The sequence below is a fragment of the Rattus norvegicus genome, chromosome 13, assembly GCF_021556685.1.
Source record: "Rattus norvegicus strain SHRSP/BbbUtx chromosome 13, alternate assembly SHRSP_T2T, whole genome shotgun sequence".
NCBI lineage: Eukaryota > Metazoa > Chordata > Mammalia > Rodentia > Muridae > Rattus > Rattus norvegicus.
Window position 1 is genome coordinate 93,409,846 of NC_141546.1, and position 19,415 is coordinate 93,429,260.

The following is a 19,415-nucleotide window of genomic DNA, read 5'->3' on the forward strand; positions in this document are numbered from 1 at the left end:
GATGGATAATTTGGAGGAATGGCTCTGCGCCTATTTTTAATGACAGCCGGTGAGTCCGTAGATTTAGGGAGTGCGTGTTGAGATGAAAAAAGAATGGAATTTAAGAAACCTTCCATGAGGTCTCTGAGTCAACCGTCTAATGACTGAAAAATAAAGAGAGAAATACCTGACAGCACCCCTGGGTTCCAGCTTCCAATCGGGCACACATCTGCTCTGCAGAAGGACGAGGGGATTGACTACTTTTTCATGACCTGTATCTATTTTGGGGAGATACTGCATTGCATCGGTAAATAATGATCTGCCTTCTGTTGGCATACAATGCTTAAATTAATAAAAATCTAAACGATACATCTTGCAGCGCAGCGTACTTAATTGAAAGGCTGGATGGCGGCAGTAGTAATTTTCCTGGGTGAAAATTATTGGGATGAGCTCACAGCAGCATGAATAGCTTAGTCAATATGGGGACTTCCACAGGCAGGCTGTTACAGGGTCCATCGCACTTTCTAGAGAAGGTGGGTGGTGCTCCTCCAATCCTTAATGTGGCGGGGTCGAGAGTGGTATAGAAATTGAAACAGATAACCGGTAATTGCCCTAAATAGACACTTTAGTGACTTTCCCTGCTTAACCTGTCTGCTCGATCTTCAAGGTCTACAACGTGATTATAAGTAACTCCTGAGCTTCGCCATTCTTATTAAGAGCCCTTCTGCCCTTTGCTGAAGCACTCTTGGTACCTAGTTGATGAGACCTGAAGACCTTCCGCATGGAATTTGCCTCACGTGTGGCAAGCTGCCACTGGGCAGAAAACTGCCCCTGCTTCAACTGCAGACAAAATGTTGTCCCGAAAGGAGAAAGAGATTTGGGGAAGTCGACTGCAGAGCGTTGCCAAGACAAGTTAAGCAGCCTTTCCTAATCCCCACTTCACAAAGGGTCCGCCAAGTTATAAGGACAGTTTTGGGGGACTGTCCAGGCAACTGTTCTCTGCCATTTCTGTAGTTGTGGAAGCCACTTGCCCTACTTCCTGCACACTGGAGTAATGTTTATTCCTTCTCAGGTCTCTGATGGCGTTGGAGACTAGAGAGTTACAGCCTCACGAGTAAGCTTCAGTTGCTTAGGACTTAAGAAAATGTTTTAAGTCTAAGAAGATGTTTCTGGGATGGTGATGCAAGTTAGGAAGTTGCCAAAGATATGAGAACTGGACACTGTGAAAGTAAGTCTTACCTGATGGTTTTCATGCTTCTTATTATTGCACAGTTTATTACCATAAGGAAAAGAGCCTTTAAGGGGACTAAAAGGCAGAATGGTAGAGAGAATACATTGTGTATTGTATCGACGCATTACCTGTCAATCAAAACAAAAACAAAAACAAAAACAAAAACTGTGGCCTATAGGAAAGGTTAGAATAAAAGGTGGGACATCTGGTAGGCAGAAAGGATTCTGGGATAGTGATGCAGGAGAAGGGTCCTTAGGAAGCTGTGAGGAGGAGACGCACGGTACCTGAGTAGAGGTGACCAGCCACATGGCAAAATGTAGATTAATATAAATGGGTTATTTTAAATTATTAGCTAGTCAGGAAACGAGCCTAGCTATGTGGCTGAGGTATTTGTACATGCATTTTGAGTCTGAATCATTATAGTAGGAGCTTGGGGCTGGGAGGAAAATGGCTTGTGACATCATTATCAAACCACTAGCATTACGGCTAGCTACGCTGTCCGAGTACAGATTTCCTTGGTGGCTGTGGTGGTGGGGAGATACATGAGAGAGATAACATCTAGAGTTGGTCCTGGCTCCAAGATGAAGCATCGCTCTAATTGGACGGAAGTGTCCTGCTGAAGGTGTGAACCCATCCAAAAGCAGTCTGAAACCCCAGGCACCCTGTCAGTGTGCCACTTTCTCCTATTCGCACGCATGTCCCGCACCCCCATCCCACTGGTTCTGTTACTCTGCAGAACCCTGACTAACACAGTTTGGGACCAGAAAATGGGCTCTGGCTGGCTGTGACTGATCTGACTATGCTGCTTTGGGAAGGATAATGGAATTATTTGGAACTTTGGTCTAATGCCTTTGAGTGCTCAAAACTCAATCGGCTGTTGTTCAATGGAAGCTGGGAAGATGAGTGTGCTGAGGGCAAGCATGGGAGCAGCATTCTCTGCTCCAGGTGCCTGCCTCCAGGTGCCTGCCTCCAGGTGCCTCCCTCCAGGTGCCTGCCTCCAGGTGCCTGCCTCCAGGTGCCTGACTCCAGCTAGTTGCTGCCCCGACTTTCCTCAGTGACAGAGATGAGATACACCCTTTTCTTCCTTAGCTGCTGTTCACCACTGTTTATCACAGCAGCAGAGAACAGACTAATGCAGGTATGTGGGACTGACTCTGTAGGAATGTGGGCATGGCCCTGCAGCATTGACCCTCCCTGCTAACTGTGGCTTGCTTTTAAGGAGGCTTTGGGTGAAAGGTTCTCCTTGTAGGTCTTTAAGAACGTAGTAGGATGCACCTAAAGTTGACTGTCTTGTCACAGAAGCCACAAATAAAGTAAAATGATCTAAGCAAGAAAAAAATAATCTTATGCAATAATTTTTTTTTAGTATACTGATCTTTTATCCTCTCCAAAACATCCCATTTCTCCAAGGAGTTATCCAACAAGACCAACAGATTGTGAAACTTGGAACAGGGAAACTTTGGGGGAATTCAGAGGCCAAATGGTTGGGAAAGGCTTTCCTTAGAAGATGTCCACAGAAGAAACAGCAGCCTATCTTAAAAACAAAGTTGAAAATTTGATGTGCAGTCTCTGTCTATTTCCACAGAAATAAGGAAGCCAGGAAGCTGATACGGCCCCTGGGTAGGACCCCTGGCAAGCCCACACAGTCCCAGTTCCTTAATCTCTCCTCACTTTTACTTTCCCCACTGCTTCTCTCACCACGGCAGCTTTCTCTGACCCTTTTCTAAGTGAGAGAATCACTGTGCATGGCTACAGGATGAAGCTCATGGAGAACGCTGTCCTGGATCTTTTGTGGAGCTCTGACACAATGACAAGCTACTAGGGAAGTTAGTTCTTACCAGTTGCACAATGATTTTAATTGACCTTCCTAAATGAAGCTGCCTTGAAAATCAGATAGTCAGTGTTAGGATGTGAAATTTGGGCAATTCTCATCTTCTGTAGAGGTTGTTACACACTGGGGCCCTCTACTGTGCCGAATGCAGCCTAATCGTTTAGAAATAATTAGTGTGCTTTTGCTTCAGTGGTAGGACGCATAATTTATTAATTGGCTGCTATTTCCAGATTAAAGGGCACAATAAATTAAGAAATTAGCATTAAGAAGGTATTGAGAAAATGACTAGATTAAATTCTGAGAAGAACAAGATGCCTACAAGTTAAGGACGAGGGTATTTATTGCCTAGAGCTAGCTAATGACAAGTTTGGGGACAACTGTTTAAGGGCCTTTAGCTTCAGCTTTTCCGGTTCTAACAATATAGATAGGCTGCAGTAATTCCAGATCCCTAATTTACATCTTAAACAAGAGTCAGAGAAAGCTTTATATTAATTATTATGGTCCCTGGGATCTCCCACGCAGACTGGCAATGAAGGTGCAAAGAAAACAGAAAACAGGCTGGCACCAGCCATGGAGGCCACGTAGCCTCCTCACTGAAGGGGGCACAGCTGCACGGACACAGGCCCTGACAGCCACGCCTCAGTGTAATGGGCGAGTGTCCCAACCTGTACAGAAGCGCCCAGAGGCGGCCTTGGAAGCAGGTGAGTATTTGAAACATACCATCTGCCAAATTCCTGGCTGGTGATCAGACCCGATCACGCGGCGTTCTGTGTTTACGGACAACTGCCATCATGGGTATGCAAGGAGGGGTCTCCACAGCCTTTCTCGAAACGGTGCTGTGAGGGTCACTGTAGACCGATTTCTTCCTCGACCTGTCCCCAAGTGCAGCCCCATGCTGGATTGGGAGTTCTGAGGCGAAGCATGATGACTGCACCAGCTGAAACCAACTGTCTGCTCGCTCAGTTACACGGTACCAGTCATTTCTTCCCTCTCTACTGTGGAGGCTCTGAACCGGACCCCTCCTATCTCTTGCAGCTATTCCCACCAAACTGACCCGGATACAACTTACCCTCCGTTCTCTGCTTATGAATCTAAGTAAATTCTCTGAGTCTGGGATCCTTTGTGTGCAGCAAAAAGCCTCTCTGGCCGCCATGTCAGAAGATTTGGACGGAAAATGGAGGATGGACTGTAGATGCTGTTTGCCGTGTAGGTGGAGCTTCTGAGCCATTTACGCACACCTGCTAAGCCCTTGCCCGAATTACACAGTGGCACTACGGAGCCTCCTGGGGACCGGTGAATGTGTAAGGGTCCGAGCATCACTGAAGGAAGACCCCAAACTCAGATATCATGCAAAGACAAAGAGCGGTTTAATCTGCAGAAACAGCCAGCACGGGGCGGGGGGGGTCGACCACTCTTGGAAATGGCGGACCCAGACAAAGGCAAGCAGGCCTTCTCATAGGGGACCAGGGGGACTCTCCAGAAGGATTAGGTAAGCTCTAATGTGATTGGTAGGGGCCAAAGCGGTGATATTAGTCTAACTTTGATTGGCTATTACGTTCGTTCTTCTGTATTTAGGGAGTGGGTTGGGTGATCTAAAATTTCATTGGTGGGTGCTGTGGAGGTCACAGGCATTGGCTTCTGAAATGGAGATAAACGGTGTTTGTGTTGTCCTTTCAAGTGGACCAGCTTTCCCAGCTCCATCCCTCAGAAAAAGGAGCATCTCCACAGGAACTGCTTATGTCTAGGCAAACACCGAGCCCCAAGCAGCTAGAAAACTTACTCTCTTGTCTTGGCCCATATTCCAACAGAGACCTAGTGGATGGCTGTGCTGGTGGAGGTACAGAGTCCTCTGCACTGAGCACTCTATACAGACTTCAGGCATTGGCGACTATGGCAGCCTGGAAAGGTCAGAGTTCAAGTTTGTTGTTGAGCTCAGTGCATAGGTAAGGGAGGAAACACGCTAAACAAAATAAAAGTAATTTTGAACCATTCCATTCTGCAAAGAGTAAGACGATGAAGGGCATTAGAACACATCTTCCCACCTCTGAAATCTGAGGCGTTCCTCTCGCTGCCTGCATTGGAGCCCTCTGCATTGTGGCTACTGTGCAGTGAGCTGCTGCGCTCTGACTACCGGGGTGATGTTCTAGCTGTCGTGATCACTGAAAATACTTGTTTTCAGGAGCTGCGGAGACGGTGCCACGGGCAAAGTGCTTGGCGTGGAAGTCAGAGGACCTGAGTCGTCGTGATGCCCAGAACCAAAGGGAAAACAAACCAAATAGTGTTTGTAATCCCAGCGCTCACGTCGCCAGGACCCAGACAGACACAGGAGGGCTCCCAGAAGCTCAAGGACCAGCTGACTTGGCAGAGAATGAGAGATCTTGCCTCATATGAGGTAGAAGGTAAGGGCTGACATTCAAGGCAACCCTCTGATCTCCACACATGTCCATGGCACACACTGTGTGCATCCCAACACTCACAGGTACACAGACACAAACATTTCAAAAGGAGGAGGAGGAGGGGGAGGAGGAAGATAGATATACAGTCTCATAGTCTGTTTCAGGCTTAGGACCAACAGAATGTGGTGTCTCCTTCTTGAACTATAGCGAATGAGGAATAAACAGCAGGGAGGCTAGTCCCATAATGCCTCACTACTTCTGTCTTGTTCTGAGGAAAAGGTTCCAAGTGTGGCCTCATCCAGCAAGGAAAACAGTTTTCTCCCTCCTTTTGTATTTCAGGACAGGATCTCCCATGGACCAGGCTAGCCCTGAGCTCAGCATGCAGTGGGGTTGGCCTTGAACTTGAGCTCCTCCTGCTTCCACCTCCCCAATGGTGTGATCACAGGGCGCTCTCACCACAGCTGGCTAAGAAAAGTGATCCTCACAGAGAAAACCCTGAAAGAAGCATGGGTCTCAGATGGAGGAGAAGTTGAGAAAAGTCAAAGTATAGATGGTACCTGCCTGTTCCTTTCAGAGCCACATACATCTGGATCCCCCACTCCCCCACCCTCGAGGGGGCTATGCTGGGAACTGTAGGGGGACCAGGGCAGAGTTGGTGTGGTGAAAGAGAGCGATGTGTCATCAAAGCCCAGGGCAGCCAGATCCAGCTTGCTTCTCAGAGGTATGAGCTGGGCGGGATGGGAACATGAGAAGGACACTGGGGACGGAGAGTATCGAGTACCCTAACACAGAGACCACTGGAGTCACGCAGATGGTAAATGGAAGGGAAGGGGAGATTGCTAATGACTGAAGCGGGAGGGCTTTGAAAGCTGCCCAGAAGCCTAGGAGAGAAATTCAGATCCTCATCGTCAGATACCAGGAACAGGGGATGCTGTAGTTCTTGGAACTTTCAAATAGATCGTTTTAGAATGATGCCAGCCCCACTGCCAAGCGTCTTCCATCTCGCAGGCTACACACACATTATCTAACTGCTTGGCCGAGTATCGGTAAGTCTCCTATTACAGGAGAGAAAGGGGACTGGGTGAAGGAAGCGTACCGTGCCAAGTGACCGCCATGCAGCAGCATCCGGAGCCACAGCGCTCACTATGATGATCTCACTGCCAGTTACCCACTGTGCCTCCCACTTCTGCACTATTCCTGTGTTATCCTGGGGCTTCAAAAAGATAAATTGGGGGGGTCTGCTGAGGTGACTCATCAGGTAAAAGCATTTGCTGAGCAAGTCTGAGGGCCTGAAATCTGGCACCCATGCTGTGGTGGAAGGGGCCAGCCAGCTCCTAAAAGACTTCTGATCTCCACATGCACACTATGGAATACATACAACCCCCTCTCCCGACACCGACACACACACACACACACACGCCATACACATGCAACGAATAGAATTTAAAAATGAGTCACAATGAGTCATATGTTGATTCAATAAACACTACCAGAACGGCAAGATATCCATATGCGAAAAAAATGAAACCTTGCACCACATAATGACATGAGTATAAAGCCCCAAAATATAAAATTTCAATAGAAAACATAGGTTTAAAAAAAATCTTTGTTCTCTTGGATTGGGCAAAGATGTCTTACGCAGACTATCAAGGCCTCATCTTCACAAGGAGAATGCTGATAGGACAGGCTGCACCCAAACCCAAGCTTCTACCCCTTAAAGGCTGTCAGCGAGGTGGCAGGACAAGGCCCAGGTGGAGAGAGACAAATTACAGATCGTGTATTTGCTACACAGAACGAAAGACTCTCATGGCTCTGCAAGAAAACATCTGACCTTTTCCAAACAGGCAAACGATTTGAACAAATGTGTCTTCAAATGAGATAAGCTTGTGAAACACACTTATGGGTAGATGATATATTTGAAATAACAATCATTAGTTATTAATGAATACAAGTTAAGCACAAAGTCAGATGACAACGCATAACATCACGCCACTGAGAATGAAGACAAGGGCTGACGAGAGGAGTCACAACTGGAGTTCTAAGTCACGGTTGGTGGGAGTTCAAATGTGTCTGTCGCTCAGCGAAACAACCCAGCAAGATCAAGCTCAACAGATGTTTGCCAGATTACTAGCAATCCCAATCCTAAATATTTACCTGCAGGAAATGAAAATTTACATTCATCCCTTGCAGTCTGGGTGGAAACCTAAGTCAGGATCCCCATTATGGAAAGCATTGGGGTGGGGGTGGGTTTCTCAAAACTAAGGTAGAATTACTTGATGATCTGTGGATTCTACTCCACCTCCCAGGAAGTGAGATCAGGACACCTCAGTGGTGCAATTCTATCCTGTGTTCACTGTGCACTATTCTCAACAGCTGAGAATGAGATCGGCCTGTGCCTACCACATAAAGACTATCGCTATACATGCACACACGTTTACAGATGTTTGTGTATTTGCACATATGCAATGGAATACTAGGTGGCCATGAAGAAAAGAATGAGCTCCCGTCATTGGTGTGAACATGGGCTTAACCGGCAATCGACGAAGCAAGAAAGATGAGCCAGTCAATGGCCTCACCACGTGACCTCATTCACACGAAGAATCTAAAAATGTTGATCTCATGCAAGTTGAAATTAGAGAGCTGGGGATACAGCTCAGTGGTAGAGCACTTGCCTCAGCCAGTGTTGGTGAGGCCCAAGTTCAATTCCTACTACTGAAAACCCAAGCTAGGAGTGGAACGATGGCGACCAGGGACAACAGGGAAGGGCGCCCTGAGGAGAGGCTGACAAATGGGTATCAGGTTCTAGTTAAGTCCGGATTGGAAGATCTGGTAGGGTGACTACAGACAGGGACTGGTTACTCAAAATAAGACCTCAAAAATAAGGAAGAAAGGATTTTAAATGTTTTGCCATAAAATATTAATAACTGTCATAGATATTTTTTGTTAACTCAACAGAAATCTAGACATACATGGAAAGAGGACATCGCAACTGAATTTTGCCTTCTGAAAAATGGGCTGTGGTTATGTGTCTGGGGGGCATTTTCCTAACTGATGACTGAAGAAAGAGGGTCCAGTCTTCTCTGGGTGGTACCATCCCTGGGCAGGTAGGCCTGGGCTATCGAAGAAAAGCGCTAAGCAATCCATCAGGATCAAGCTTATGTGTGGCACTCCCTGATGGCGCTGCTTCAGATCCTGTCTCAGTTCCTGCCTTGGGTTCCTGTCCTAGCTTCCCTCAGTGATGGAGTATGGCCTGGGAGTTTTAAAATGAAATAAAATCTTTCTTCTCACATATTGTTTTTAGTTAGTGTTTTATTGCAGCAATAGAAGGCAAACTGGAACACTGTTTGAGGAGATAAATATGCTTAACTGGATTATACAGCACATGCATGCATAAAATGTGTATGGTACCCAGCTGGAAATCAAGCATAAATATCATCAATAAAGCCCAATGAGGAGTTTTGAGGGGCATTTAGTAGAGCTGTACCCCTAAAGAGTAGTGACACCAATCTCGTGCATTTGTCAGAACTGAAAGAACTGTATAGTTAAAAAAAATAAAAAAGGAATTTTACTAAACATAAACTACATTTCCAGCTTTTTTAAAAAAAAATACATGGATGGTATCTCTGTTACAGATTTATAGATACAGCATAAAAAAAAAAGACTGGAAAAGAGCATATTCTAGAGAGCCCTGCCACCTCATTTATTGAACGGGAATAGAGCAATCACAGTTTACACAAGGTGCAGAAATCATACAAGATGTGGGGTATAAGGAACTTAGACACTGCAAAAGTATTCAGTGTTGCCAAAACTTCAGCAGCTATTCTAATCTCACGTTCTCTAAAGAAGATACACTTTATGTTTCTTATACACAGCTGTGGACAGTGGACTGGCACAATGCTCCCTCCATTCACAGAAAACGTTCTCTACATCGTATCAGTAGTGGTTGTTGCACCGTGGACTGGGGGCTCCATGTGAGGGCATTGTCTTAGTCAGGGTTTTTATTCATGACCACGAAGCAAGTTGGGGAGGAAAGGGTTGATCCAGCTTAAGCTTCCACATTGCTGTTCATCACCAAAGGAAGTCAGGACTGGAGCTCACACAGGGCAGGAACTTAGAGGCAGGAAGTGATGCAGAGGCCATGGAGGGATGTTTCTTACTGGTTTGCTTCCCCTGGCTTGCTCAGCTTGCTTTTTTATAAACCCAAACTACCAGCCCAGGGACGGCACCACCCACAATGGGCTGGGCCCTCCCACCTTGATCACTAATTGAGAAAATGCCTTACAGCTGGATCTCATGGAGGCATTTCCTCAAGGGAGGATCCTTTCTCTGCAATAACTCCAGCTTGTGTCAAGTTGACGCACAAAACCAGCCAGTGCAAGTATGGTCTAACAGTTCTTGTCCAGTGTGATACAGAGAAGGCAGAGTTTTTGATATCCTTGGAGTATACCAAAAAGCCAGTAAATATTTGCAGCAACTGTAAGGTTACAAGGTGGCATTTGTGTCACTATGGATTGTGAGGTGACACTCTTCTCAAATGCAAGGTGGACTCTGGGACCCAGATAAGCTGCAAGAAAACCCCTATGGGTCTGCTTAGAGAAACACAGTGTAGCTTCAAACACTGTGGTGCAGGGACAGGATATTCTATGTCAAACACAAAAGTCACACTAATGACTTCCCAGGAAAGAGGTCACCCAGTGCTTTGTGGCAGCTTTGGGTGTAGGAGTCTGGGTTACAAGGTCAAGAATGCCTTTCCTTATTAATATGGTGTTAACATGAACACCAGCCATCCCACAAGCACTCTGGAGATGCCCATCCCTCTGCTTATTTAGGAAAAGCAAGAGGAGGCCAACGAGATGGTTCAGTAGGTCAGGGTGTGTGCTGCCAAGACTGAGGACCCAAGTTCGATTCCCTGAGCCCACATGATAGAAGAAGGAAACTGATTTCCACAGGTTATCCTTGGATTGTGTATGTGTGTGTGTGTGTGTGTGTGTGTGTGTGTGTGTGTGTGTGTGTGTATGAGAGAGAGTGAGTGTGTGTGTGAGTGAGTGTGTGTGAGTGTGAGTGAGTGTGAGTGAGTGTGAGAGTGTTAGTGAGTGTGAGAGTATGAGTGTATGAGTGTGTATGTGTGTGAGAGTGAGTTTGTGTGAGTATGTGTGAGTGTGTGAGAATGTGAGTGTGACTGTGTGAGAGTGTGAGTGAGTGAGTGTGTGTATGAGTGTGTATGTGTGTGAGAGTGTGTGTATGAGTGTATATGTGTATGAGTGTGAGTGTGTGAGTAGAGTGTGAGTGTGAATGAGTGTGTGAGAGTGTGAGTGAGTGTGAGTGTGTGTGTGAGTGAGTGAGTGTGTGAGAGTGTGAGTGAGTGTGTGTATGAGTGTGTATGTGTGTGAGAGTGTGTGTATGAGTGTATATGTGTATGAGTGTGAGTGTGTGAGTAGAGTGTGAGTGTGAATGAGTGTGTGAGAGTGTGAGTGAGTGTGAGTGTGTGTGTGAGTGAGTGAGTGTGTGAGAGTGTGAGTGAGTGTGTGAGTGTGAGTGAGTGTGTGTGAGTGAGTGTGTGTGTGAGTGTGTGTGTGTGTTGTGCATTCTTCTCTCCTCTGCTAAATCTCTCCTATTTTCCTGAAGACAACATACCTTGCCTATGATGAAAGCTTTAGAAACAGGAAACACATTCTGCTTAGACTGTTAAAACTTGGGATGTAAAACAATTCGGAACTGTTTGACCTCACCACTGTGCCACGTGGCAGTTCTGTTCATAATTAACTTAGCAAAATAGGGGAAGGCAACAGGGGAGAAAAAAAAGAAAAGAAAAACATCTTGGTTTACTAATGACTTTTAAGTAATTGCTCACATGTCAGGAGGACTCGGGTTACCAGAATAATATTCTTGGGGAGAAACGTCTGCTTCCCTTTGAATACAGCTTTAACCCGGCATTGCTTTCTCTCCCTACCAAGCATGGCTTCTTCCTGCAACCTCCTCCCATGTGCCCCAGTTAGGAGGCACAGCCACGGACACCCAGCACCTTCAGAAAGTGAGGCTGGCCATCCTGCATGGCACCAACACACCCTGAGCGCAATGTGGAGTGAGGGCATGTGAGGTGCAAACTGCTGAAGGGCCCAACTTTTTTGCCGTCAGAAGAACCCTGATGTTATCCACCACGCAAGCACCCTTTGACTTTTCAAAATGCACGTGATTCACCTAGTAAACATGAAAAGTGTAAGGCCTTAGTTGTAAGAAACGACACTTGGGAAGGATTCCCTGAAGGGTTGGGCACAATGGTATTGTCTGAGGAAAACAAAAACTGATTTTTGCAGTGGAACAAACCATCAGAGACACACTCCTCAGAATCACGACACTGCTTGTCATTCTTGCTGTTTTAAAATATAGTTTTAAATCATGTCAATCAGCCACTCTGATAATATTATAAAACTTAGGTGTTTCGGTGGCCATGGGGTCTGACAAGAATTCTGCCTCAGTTTGAGGAGAACTGTGACTTAGCTGAGGAACACGTGTGTGCTCAATCCTGCGGTTTCTGTGAAGTCTGAAGCTGCTGTTAGCTGTGTGTACTGAGAAGCCCAGAGTGAATCTCTGATTAATCTAGGCCCTTACGAAAGAGATCATCCGGCACACATTCTGGGGACCAGCCTGTCTTATCTCTTTGTCTTGCTTCATTTATCTCTCAGATATATAAAAAAATGCTTGGCTGTTTCATAACATACGCAGAGAGTCCCACACATGTGTGAATATGTGCTTGCAAGTGCACACATGTACATGAACACAACTTCGGAGCGCTCTTGGGTAGATAAAGGAAGTTGGTATTTGTAAAAGAAAGAAGTAAAGGAAACATCTGGCTCTTGGGGCCATGACCTTGGAGAGTACAAAATACTGCATTGAAAGTTTATCTTCGGTACTAACCCTGAGCAAAGCAAATCCGAGAAACCGGGGTGCAGGAGAGAGCATTCTCTAAAACAGGATGTGGTGTGAATGAGAAGGAGAGCAGGACAGTCAGGGGTTACTTCATACTCCGCCAGGAAACAAGAGCTTTGAGTGGACTGATAGACATGGCGGCTTAGTATTATTTTACTAAATTATATGTGTGTGCACGTGTGTGTGGTGTTTGTGGTATGTGTGTATGTGGTGTGCAATGTATATGTGTGTGCAGTTTTTGTGTACGTGTATATGCCATATCTATATCTATATATCTATATCTATATATATATATACATATATATATGGTGTGTATTTGTATATGGGGGGTCTGTGTGGCATGTATCCATGCACACAGTGCCTGTGTGTAGTATGTGTTGGTGGTGGTGGTGGTGATAGTGGTGGTGTATGGTGTGTGTGTGTGTGTGTGTGTGTGTGTGTGTATTGGGGGTGTGTGTGTATGGTATATGGGTATATGTGCAGTGTATGTGTATGGTGTTTGTGGTGTGTGTGTGTGTATGAATTGAGGATGTGCATGTATGGTATGTGGGTATTGCACAGTGTATGTGTGGGGTGTTTGCAGTATGGTGTGGTGTGTATGTATGTATGAATATGTATGCAAATGTGTATGCATAACTGTATATGCACATGAGGAAGCCAGAGGAGGACACTGGATGCCTTCCTCTGTTGCTCTCTGCCTTGTCCCCTTGAGGCAAAACCTCTCACTGAACTTGAGGCGTGCTGCTGTTTAGGTAGACTGGGCTGTCCAGCAAGGTCACAGGAGCTCCCGTCTCTACCCCAACTCTGGGGTCACAGGCATTCATAGCCATTTCCAGCTTTTATGTAGGTGTCGGAGATGCAAACTCGGGCTCCTCCTGCTTGCACAGCAAGCGCTCTTACCCCTTGAGCAATCTCCTCAGCCCCTAGCTGTGGTGATTTAATAGAAGAGTTAAATACAGTTGGCCTTAGGGAAGAAAAAGCGACGTGACCAGTAAACACAGAGTCTTTTGTCTTCCTTTTGGGAGTGTGGGGAAGCAGTGAAGCATGTGGCATCGAGGGATGCTTGCTATGTGCCAACCTCAAACTTATGGAAATGATCAATCCCGCTTGGTCTGTTCTGTTTGTGTTGTCTTAGATGCTGACCTGAGGGAAGACAGAAGAGACCCCTAAACATTTCAAAGTCTCCCTAAGGTGGTCAGTTTTATTTCTTCCAGATATTAAGCTGCAGCTGATTGAAAAGGGGGTTAACTCATATGTGCATATTGTACATGTTGGAAGTAGGGTTCCTGCCTTCCTGAAACAGGAAACCAGCAAACTCCACCAACAGGCAGATGTGTGCACCAGCTAGATACTGTATGATAAGGAGAGCTGAGACAATAAGCTTCCCAGGATCCAAGAAAAACACATATATAGGAATGAAGGACAATTAACTAACGTTGACTGTCCCGGGATTCTGAATTTACAGCCTTTGGGGAATGTGCTAAGTAGTGAATTTACCTGTGGATTATTTTTCCCCTGGGCAAATTAACACTATGGCACTTATATATGCAGAACAGAAGTCTCAGATAAATGGTAAATTGGAAATCTAACCAGGTTTATGAATGGCAGTCCATATCCTACTTGTCTCTACATGGAAACAATTCATAGAAACATGGAACAATGGGGCTGGAAGAGGCCTTAACGCCATCTAGTCCATGTCCCTTATAATAAAGAGGGAATGAATGCAGGGAGAGAAGATACCCACATGACCACTCAATGTGCCACATGCAGAAGGGACCAGAGTCCAGCGACTTAAGCAAACACTTTCTGGATTCCACTCTTTGGCCTATCTCTTACACGGCACTAATGACATGTTGTGTTTGTTGTATGACAACTTGACTGGTCACAAGATGGAGTGAGTAAAGCAGAGTTCTCTCCCATGTAAGTGGACCTCATCCCATCAGCTGAAGGCCTGCATAGGGAGGAAGGCTTTCCCTCGGCTAAGAAGAGTCTCCACTCACTGCTTTAACAGGGGCGGCGGTCATTCCTATCCTTGGCTTCAGACCTAAACGTCAGTCAACTCTTGGTCTTGAGCCTATAAACTCTTGGTCTGGAATTCACACCAGTTGGCTCTCTCGGGTCTCCAGCTGGGAGTCACATCTTAGGATTTGTTAATGTCCATAATGTTGAGAGCTGGTTATAATTGATTGACATCGTATTATGAGCTCCGTAATGCTATGATAGAGCTGGAAAGGTCTTGTTGCACAGTGGTACATAGATGTTGTAGCCGTATACATTACCAGTATAAAGAAGCCTACTTCACTGGCAACAGGATCAAGTATACGGAAATCAAGTACATGTAATATACAGTGGTCAATAAATGGTAACTGCCCCCAATACCATCACCCAGTACACCCCAGTACTTGGTGTGTTCAAGCTCCAGACAGGGAAAAGAAGGTGCTATAGAGGTTAGGGAGCAATGTAGAACCTCTTAAGGATGTGGACTTAGAGGTCATTGTTAAAAGCTGTGTCACATGACCCGTAGCTCTAAAAGAGGCTGAAATAGTGTATCTTAGCTTTTTACCCTCGGAGGACTGTGAATGGCTTTGGGTAACCAAGATACAATCTCTGCATCCCATTTAGACAGTTTTCACCCTTTTATTCTGTTAAAGTAGAAGTTTATTAGAGAAACTGTATGTGTGTGTGTGTGTGAGCGCATGTGTGCGCGCACGTGTGTGCACATGCACGTGCAGTTATCATATGTCACTTCACAGTCAGATACATTTGTCATTAGGGAATTTTGTCATTGTGTATGTAGGAACACAGTATTCTTACTATGGTGAGCTTACTTTATAGCGTATAACCACTATGCTCTAGAATCATAAAATATGGCATAACGAATGAGTAATATAATCATTTATTGACCACTGTATATCCTTGAGAAACGAGGAGGAACTAGAGCCTTCCCTAAGGGCTATGGAAAAGGCAGGCTGGTTCCACTCCAGATCATAGCCTGTAAGAGGAGGGGGGGTCACCGAGGGGGTCCCCTGTGACTTCTGGCACGACCCTAAAGTAGACTGAATCTTGGTGCTGTCTGCAGCAGATTCAACTTTTCCTACTCACCATGTAACCCTGGCTGAACTGGAACACCCTCCAGAGACCAGGCTGGCCTTGAACTCAGAGATCCACCTGCCTCTGCCTCCTGAGTGCTGGGATTAAAGGCCTGTGCCACTATGGGTTCTGGGATTAAAGACACATCCCACTATAGATTCTGGGACTAAAAGTGCCACCACTTCCAGTTCTTCAAGTTCCTTTTCATGAAAAAACCACTTATACCTGCTGTTTCTAGGATTCTAAGGGGCTCGTGGTCCTTTCTGAGGAGCAATCGCCCCTCCACAGATGGCGATGAGAGAACCCCAGGTGGCCCTGGCATGGTGGAAGAACAACCGGGTTGAGCGAGCAGACCTGAATGGGAGACCTGGTTCTGTCACCTCTCTCTTTACATCATCCCAGAGACGTACCTCTGAGCCCGTCCTGAGTTTGGCTTCCCAACTTAGTTATAAGTACTGACATAAAATGAGATAATGACCATAAAAGACATCTAGCGATGTAAACACCTTACAGAAGGAAGGTTGTGGCATACAACTTGATTGTGTGCAAACCAAAGCTGGTAGGTTCAAAATGGGGACGGCGCGTGAGGAACTGGAGAGCCGTTCATTATCTTTATGGCATTTCTTTTGCCTCTTCTTCCTCCCTGGGGGAGTGAGAGCTGCGAGGTAAGTGAACTCCATCTGATAAGGCGCCGCAGAAGAGGGTCTTATGGAACGAATTTGAAAGGACCACAAAGACAAACTACTACTTGGTATGTTTATCGCTCAGCTGTAACTGTAACATAATTCAGGCTTCTTACTGTATGTCTCTAACAGCTCTCTGGCCTTTCCTATCCTTTTAATTACATGTTTAATGTCACCTGTTTGACATATAGAGTCCCATGATGCCCAAAGCCCCACAGATCTTAAATCTCCCCTTGTCAGAAGACAAAGTGACCAGATGAAGAGAGCGGCATGCGCCCTGTTCCACTGACCAGCGTGCACTTCAGTAAGTGCACATCAGGACAGCAGGAGCACAGCCGAGCTCCCCAGACCTTCCAGACACCACCATGGAATGCTTCCGTCAGCGTCCATCCCGCCTACCTTGTCCTGTGTTTGGCATCGGATGCAGTCACACTCAAAGCAGTACTGATCCCTCAGCTGCTTCCGGCGTTCCTCGCTGGTCATCAGCATGTCCAGGTAGCAGATAGTGAGCTGTGGGAACCGAGGAGAAGGTTTGCATGGCCGCTCACTGCTACTTCTTAGAGTAAGACAGCAAGAGGTGGGAGAGAAAGGAGCTCCAGGAGCGCTGACTGCCTCCTCCCCTAGCGATTGTAACGATTGTAACGTGGTTTTATTCTTGTCTGGCCTGCCATTAGCATACAGACATGACATGCTTAATTTAAAGAATTAGGTTTATAACCTCGACACATGTTTGTCCTTTATCTTTGTCCTTTTGTTTTCCTTTCATCAAATAGTAAAACATCAGGAGTTATTTCATATTTAGTGTCACTGGGATTTGGCCATTCTATGGCCCTTGATGATCAGAAAAGCCAGTTTCACTCCATTTTGAGGCCCCAGTCTTCAGGTAATGCCATGGGCATAAACGTGTTTCCACTGATTGAGTCCCCAACACTCAAGAATCAAATTCACATTAGAACAGAGCCCTTCTCCCCATCCCCATCCCCTGCAGAACCTTTCTAATTAGGAGAGGGTGGGCAGTAGGTTGATTTCCTGTTGTCTGAACCCTTTGTGTCTCCCTTGACCCTAACATCCAAAACCATCAGGAAGTTCTGTTGGATCCACATTAACAATACATGCAGAACTGACCACATTTAATCTTTCCCAATATTACATCCCAACCTGTCCTACCACCATCTCGGGATGGTCTCCCTGTCCCCTGCCCTTCTCTCCCAAGAAGTAATCTCTGCCTTCTACAGTCTAGCCTTCACCACAACTGAAGTCAGACAGGCTTTCTTCAGTTTGAAATACTGCAATAGCGCCCCCTTTTGTCTGAGGAGAGCCAAGATCTCTCAGTGCAACCTGAGCATGGCCTCCGGGACTGTGTAGGCTCTGGTCAATGATGAATTGGGGGAAGGAAATACAAAGTCCTCATTTAGAAAGCTGTTTACTATTTGGTAAGAGTGTGTGTGTGTGTGTGTGTGTGTGTGTGTGTGTGTGTGTGTGTGTGTGTGTGTGTGTGTGTGTTTCTAATGATAAAACATTGTTTTGTTATGTTTACTGTTTAAAAACATTCATTTTTCAAATCTGGTAAAAATATTAGTCTGTGATGGCCCAGGTAAAATATGGGTTTTCCGTCACTGGGGACTGAGAAGCAAGAGCTTCCTGTATGCTGCACCCGCTCCTCTGAGTGCATGCCCCTCCCTGAACATTCCCTTCCCCCTTCCCCCTTCCCCCTTCCTCCTTTCCTGTGGCTCTTGCTGCCCTGGCCAGTCTGGCCTCTTTGCTGTCCCTTCATATTCTCACTTCAGGCCTGAGTTCTCCCAGATCCACCAAGGTGGCCTCCCTGGTCCTTTTCCATTTCAATCAAATCCCATTTTCTCAAGGAGGCGTAACCTGCAGCCTATTTAAAATAACAACTGGTTCCCACCACACCCAGCATTCTCCCCCCCTCCCCCCTCTGCTTTATTCTGGTAATGGATACCGGCTTGTACTGTACTGTATACAGGATTTATTTATCTGTTTTCAAATGCAGGATGCAATTATGGGGGGGGAGGGTATTGTAGGGAGGAGGGAAGCAGGGTCATCTGTTGATAGAGTTGACAAAATGCCCCAGAGCGAACACTCCATGTGGCTTTTCTTATACTGAAAACAAAGCACCCGTGTCTACTGAACAGGATTTTACTTGTTTTAAGTCAGGGTAGGGCAGGGAAAGCCTCTGACAGAAAATGACTTGAAGGTGGCCTCCTTGAGGAGTAGGAAGTCTGGCTGGCCACATAGGTCAGACCCACACTGTCACCAAGGGTGACAGAACACAGGACCTGAGCTGACTCCCTGGCTTACCACAGGGTCTCCAGTTAGGAAGCTCGCCCCAAGAGTACATACAGATCTGGTCTTGTGGAACAGCTCCTGTGAGTGCTGCACTCCTGCACACAACACTCCTGCACACAACAGTGAGAACCTGAAAAGGGCTGGGATCTGCCTTTGGCCCCACTTGAGCCTGACTCTTTCGCCTAGACCAGGGCAGAGGACATTCGTGGGGTGGCAGTGGAACCTACAGAGCCGGCTGGCTGGCTTTTTGTGCTAAGACGATGGTCACTGCTTCATTTCCACCATCTTTCTCTTGCGTCTTGATATGAAGGCTGGGGTGGAGGGATGGGGTGGGGGTTGGGGCAGAGGGAAAGGACTACAGTGTAAGGCCAGTTCCGTGACTCCCAGAGGGCACTGTGCTCCATGGTCCAGGCAACCCATCTCTGGTCCTGGATGGGCCCACACACGGGTGAGGGGGTAAACTGTTTGATGACTATGCTCCCTCCAGAATTCATTCTAGGACCCTGTTTCTCAGCCCAGCCTAAAGACCATGAGTCATTACTGCCCACTGCTGTCAGGTCAAGCCAACGGCAGAAGCTCGTGGGGTAATTACAAGCTACTGTGAAGCCACCAACTCCACAGTGTCTGACTCCAAAATTGCATTATAAGGGCTAAAACTCAAGAGTGACTGCACCAGGCAGGAAACTAGTATTTCGTTTAACCCCAATAAACAGGGTCTCATGGTCTTTCTGGGTAGCCTGTAATGCCTGAAGCCTTTACCTAAGCAATGGCTTTTTAACTGGACTCCCAGGGGCTTCTTCTACCTTTTACCTTCTAAACTGCTCTAAATGTGTGTGTGTGTGTGTGTGTGTGTGTGTGTGTGTGTGTGTGTGTGTGTGAGAGAGAGAGAGAGAGAGAGAGAGAGCGCTTCCTGACATCCACAGCCACAGCAGACTGAGCCGTTCCTCTATGTGAAGACTTCAGACAGCTTC

General features: G+C 46.4%; 1 protein-coding gene and 1 long non-coding RNA gene across 5 annotated transcripts in view; one reads left to right on the top strand and one right to left on the bottom strand.

Annotated features, from left to right (window-relative positions):
- The window catches only part of Smyd3 (SET and MYND domain containing 3), a 556,924-nt gene that overhangs the window by 106,808 nt on the left and 430,701 nt on the right, over positions 1–19,415 (bottom strand). For both annotated transcript variants that reach the window (NM_001025762.1, XM_087581431.1), the window contains one exon: positions 16,537–16,647. In NM_001025762.1, the coding sequence (NP_001020933.1) occupies positions 16,537–16,647 (111 nt within the window). The remainder of the gene's footprint in view (positions 1–16,536; positions 16,648–19,415) is intronic.
- On the top strand, positions 915–8,726 carry LOC108352579 (uncharacterized). 3 transcript variants are annotated; one of them, XR_015636216.1, is made up of 5 exons: positions 916–1,207; positions 4,077–4,530; positions 4,850–4,947; positions 5,221–5,440; positions 5,777–8,726. It is a non-coding gene; the product is annotated as an uncharacterized LOC108352579 (long non-coding RNA). The 3 variants fall into 3 exon arrangements; XR_015636218.1 differs by lacking the exon at positions 4,850–4,947; XR_015636217.1 differs by lacking the exons at positions 4,077–4,530; positions 4,850–4,947 and having other exon boundaries at positions 915–1,207.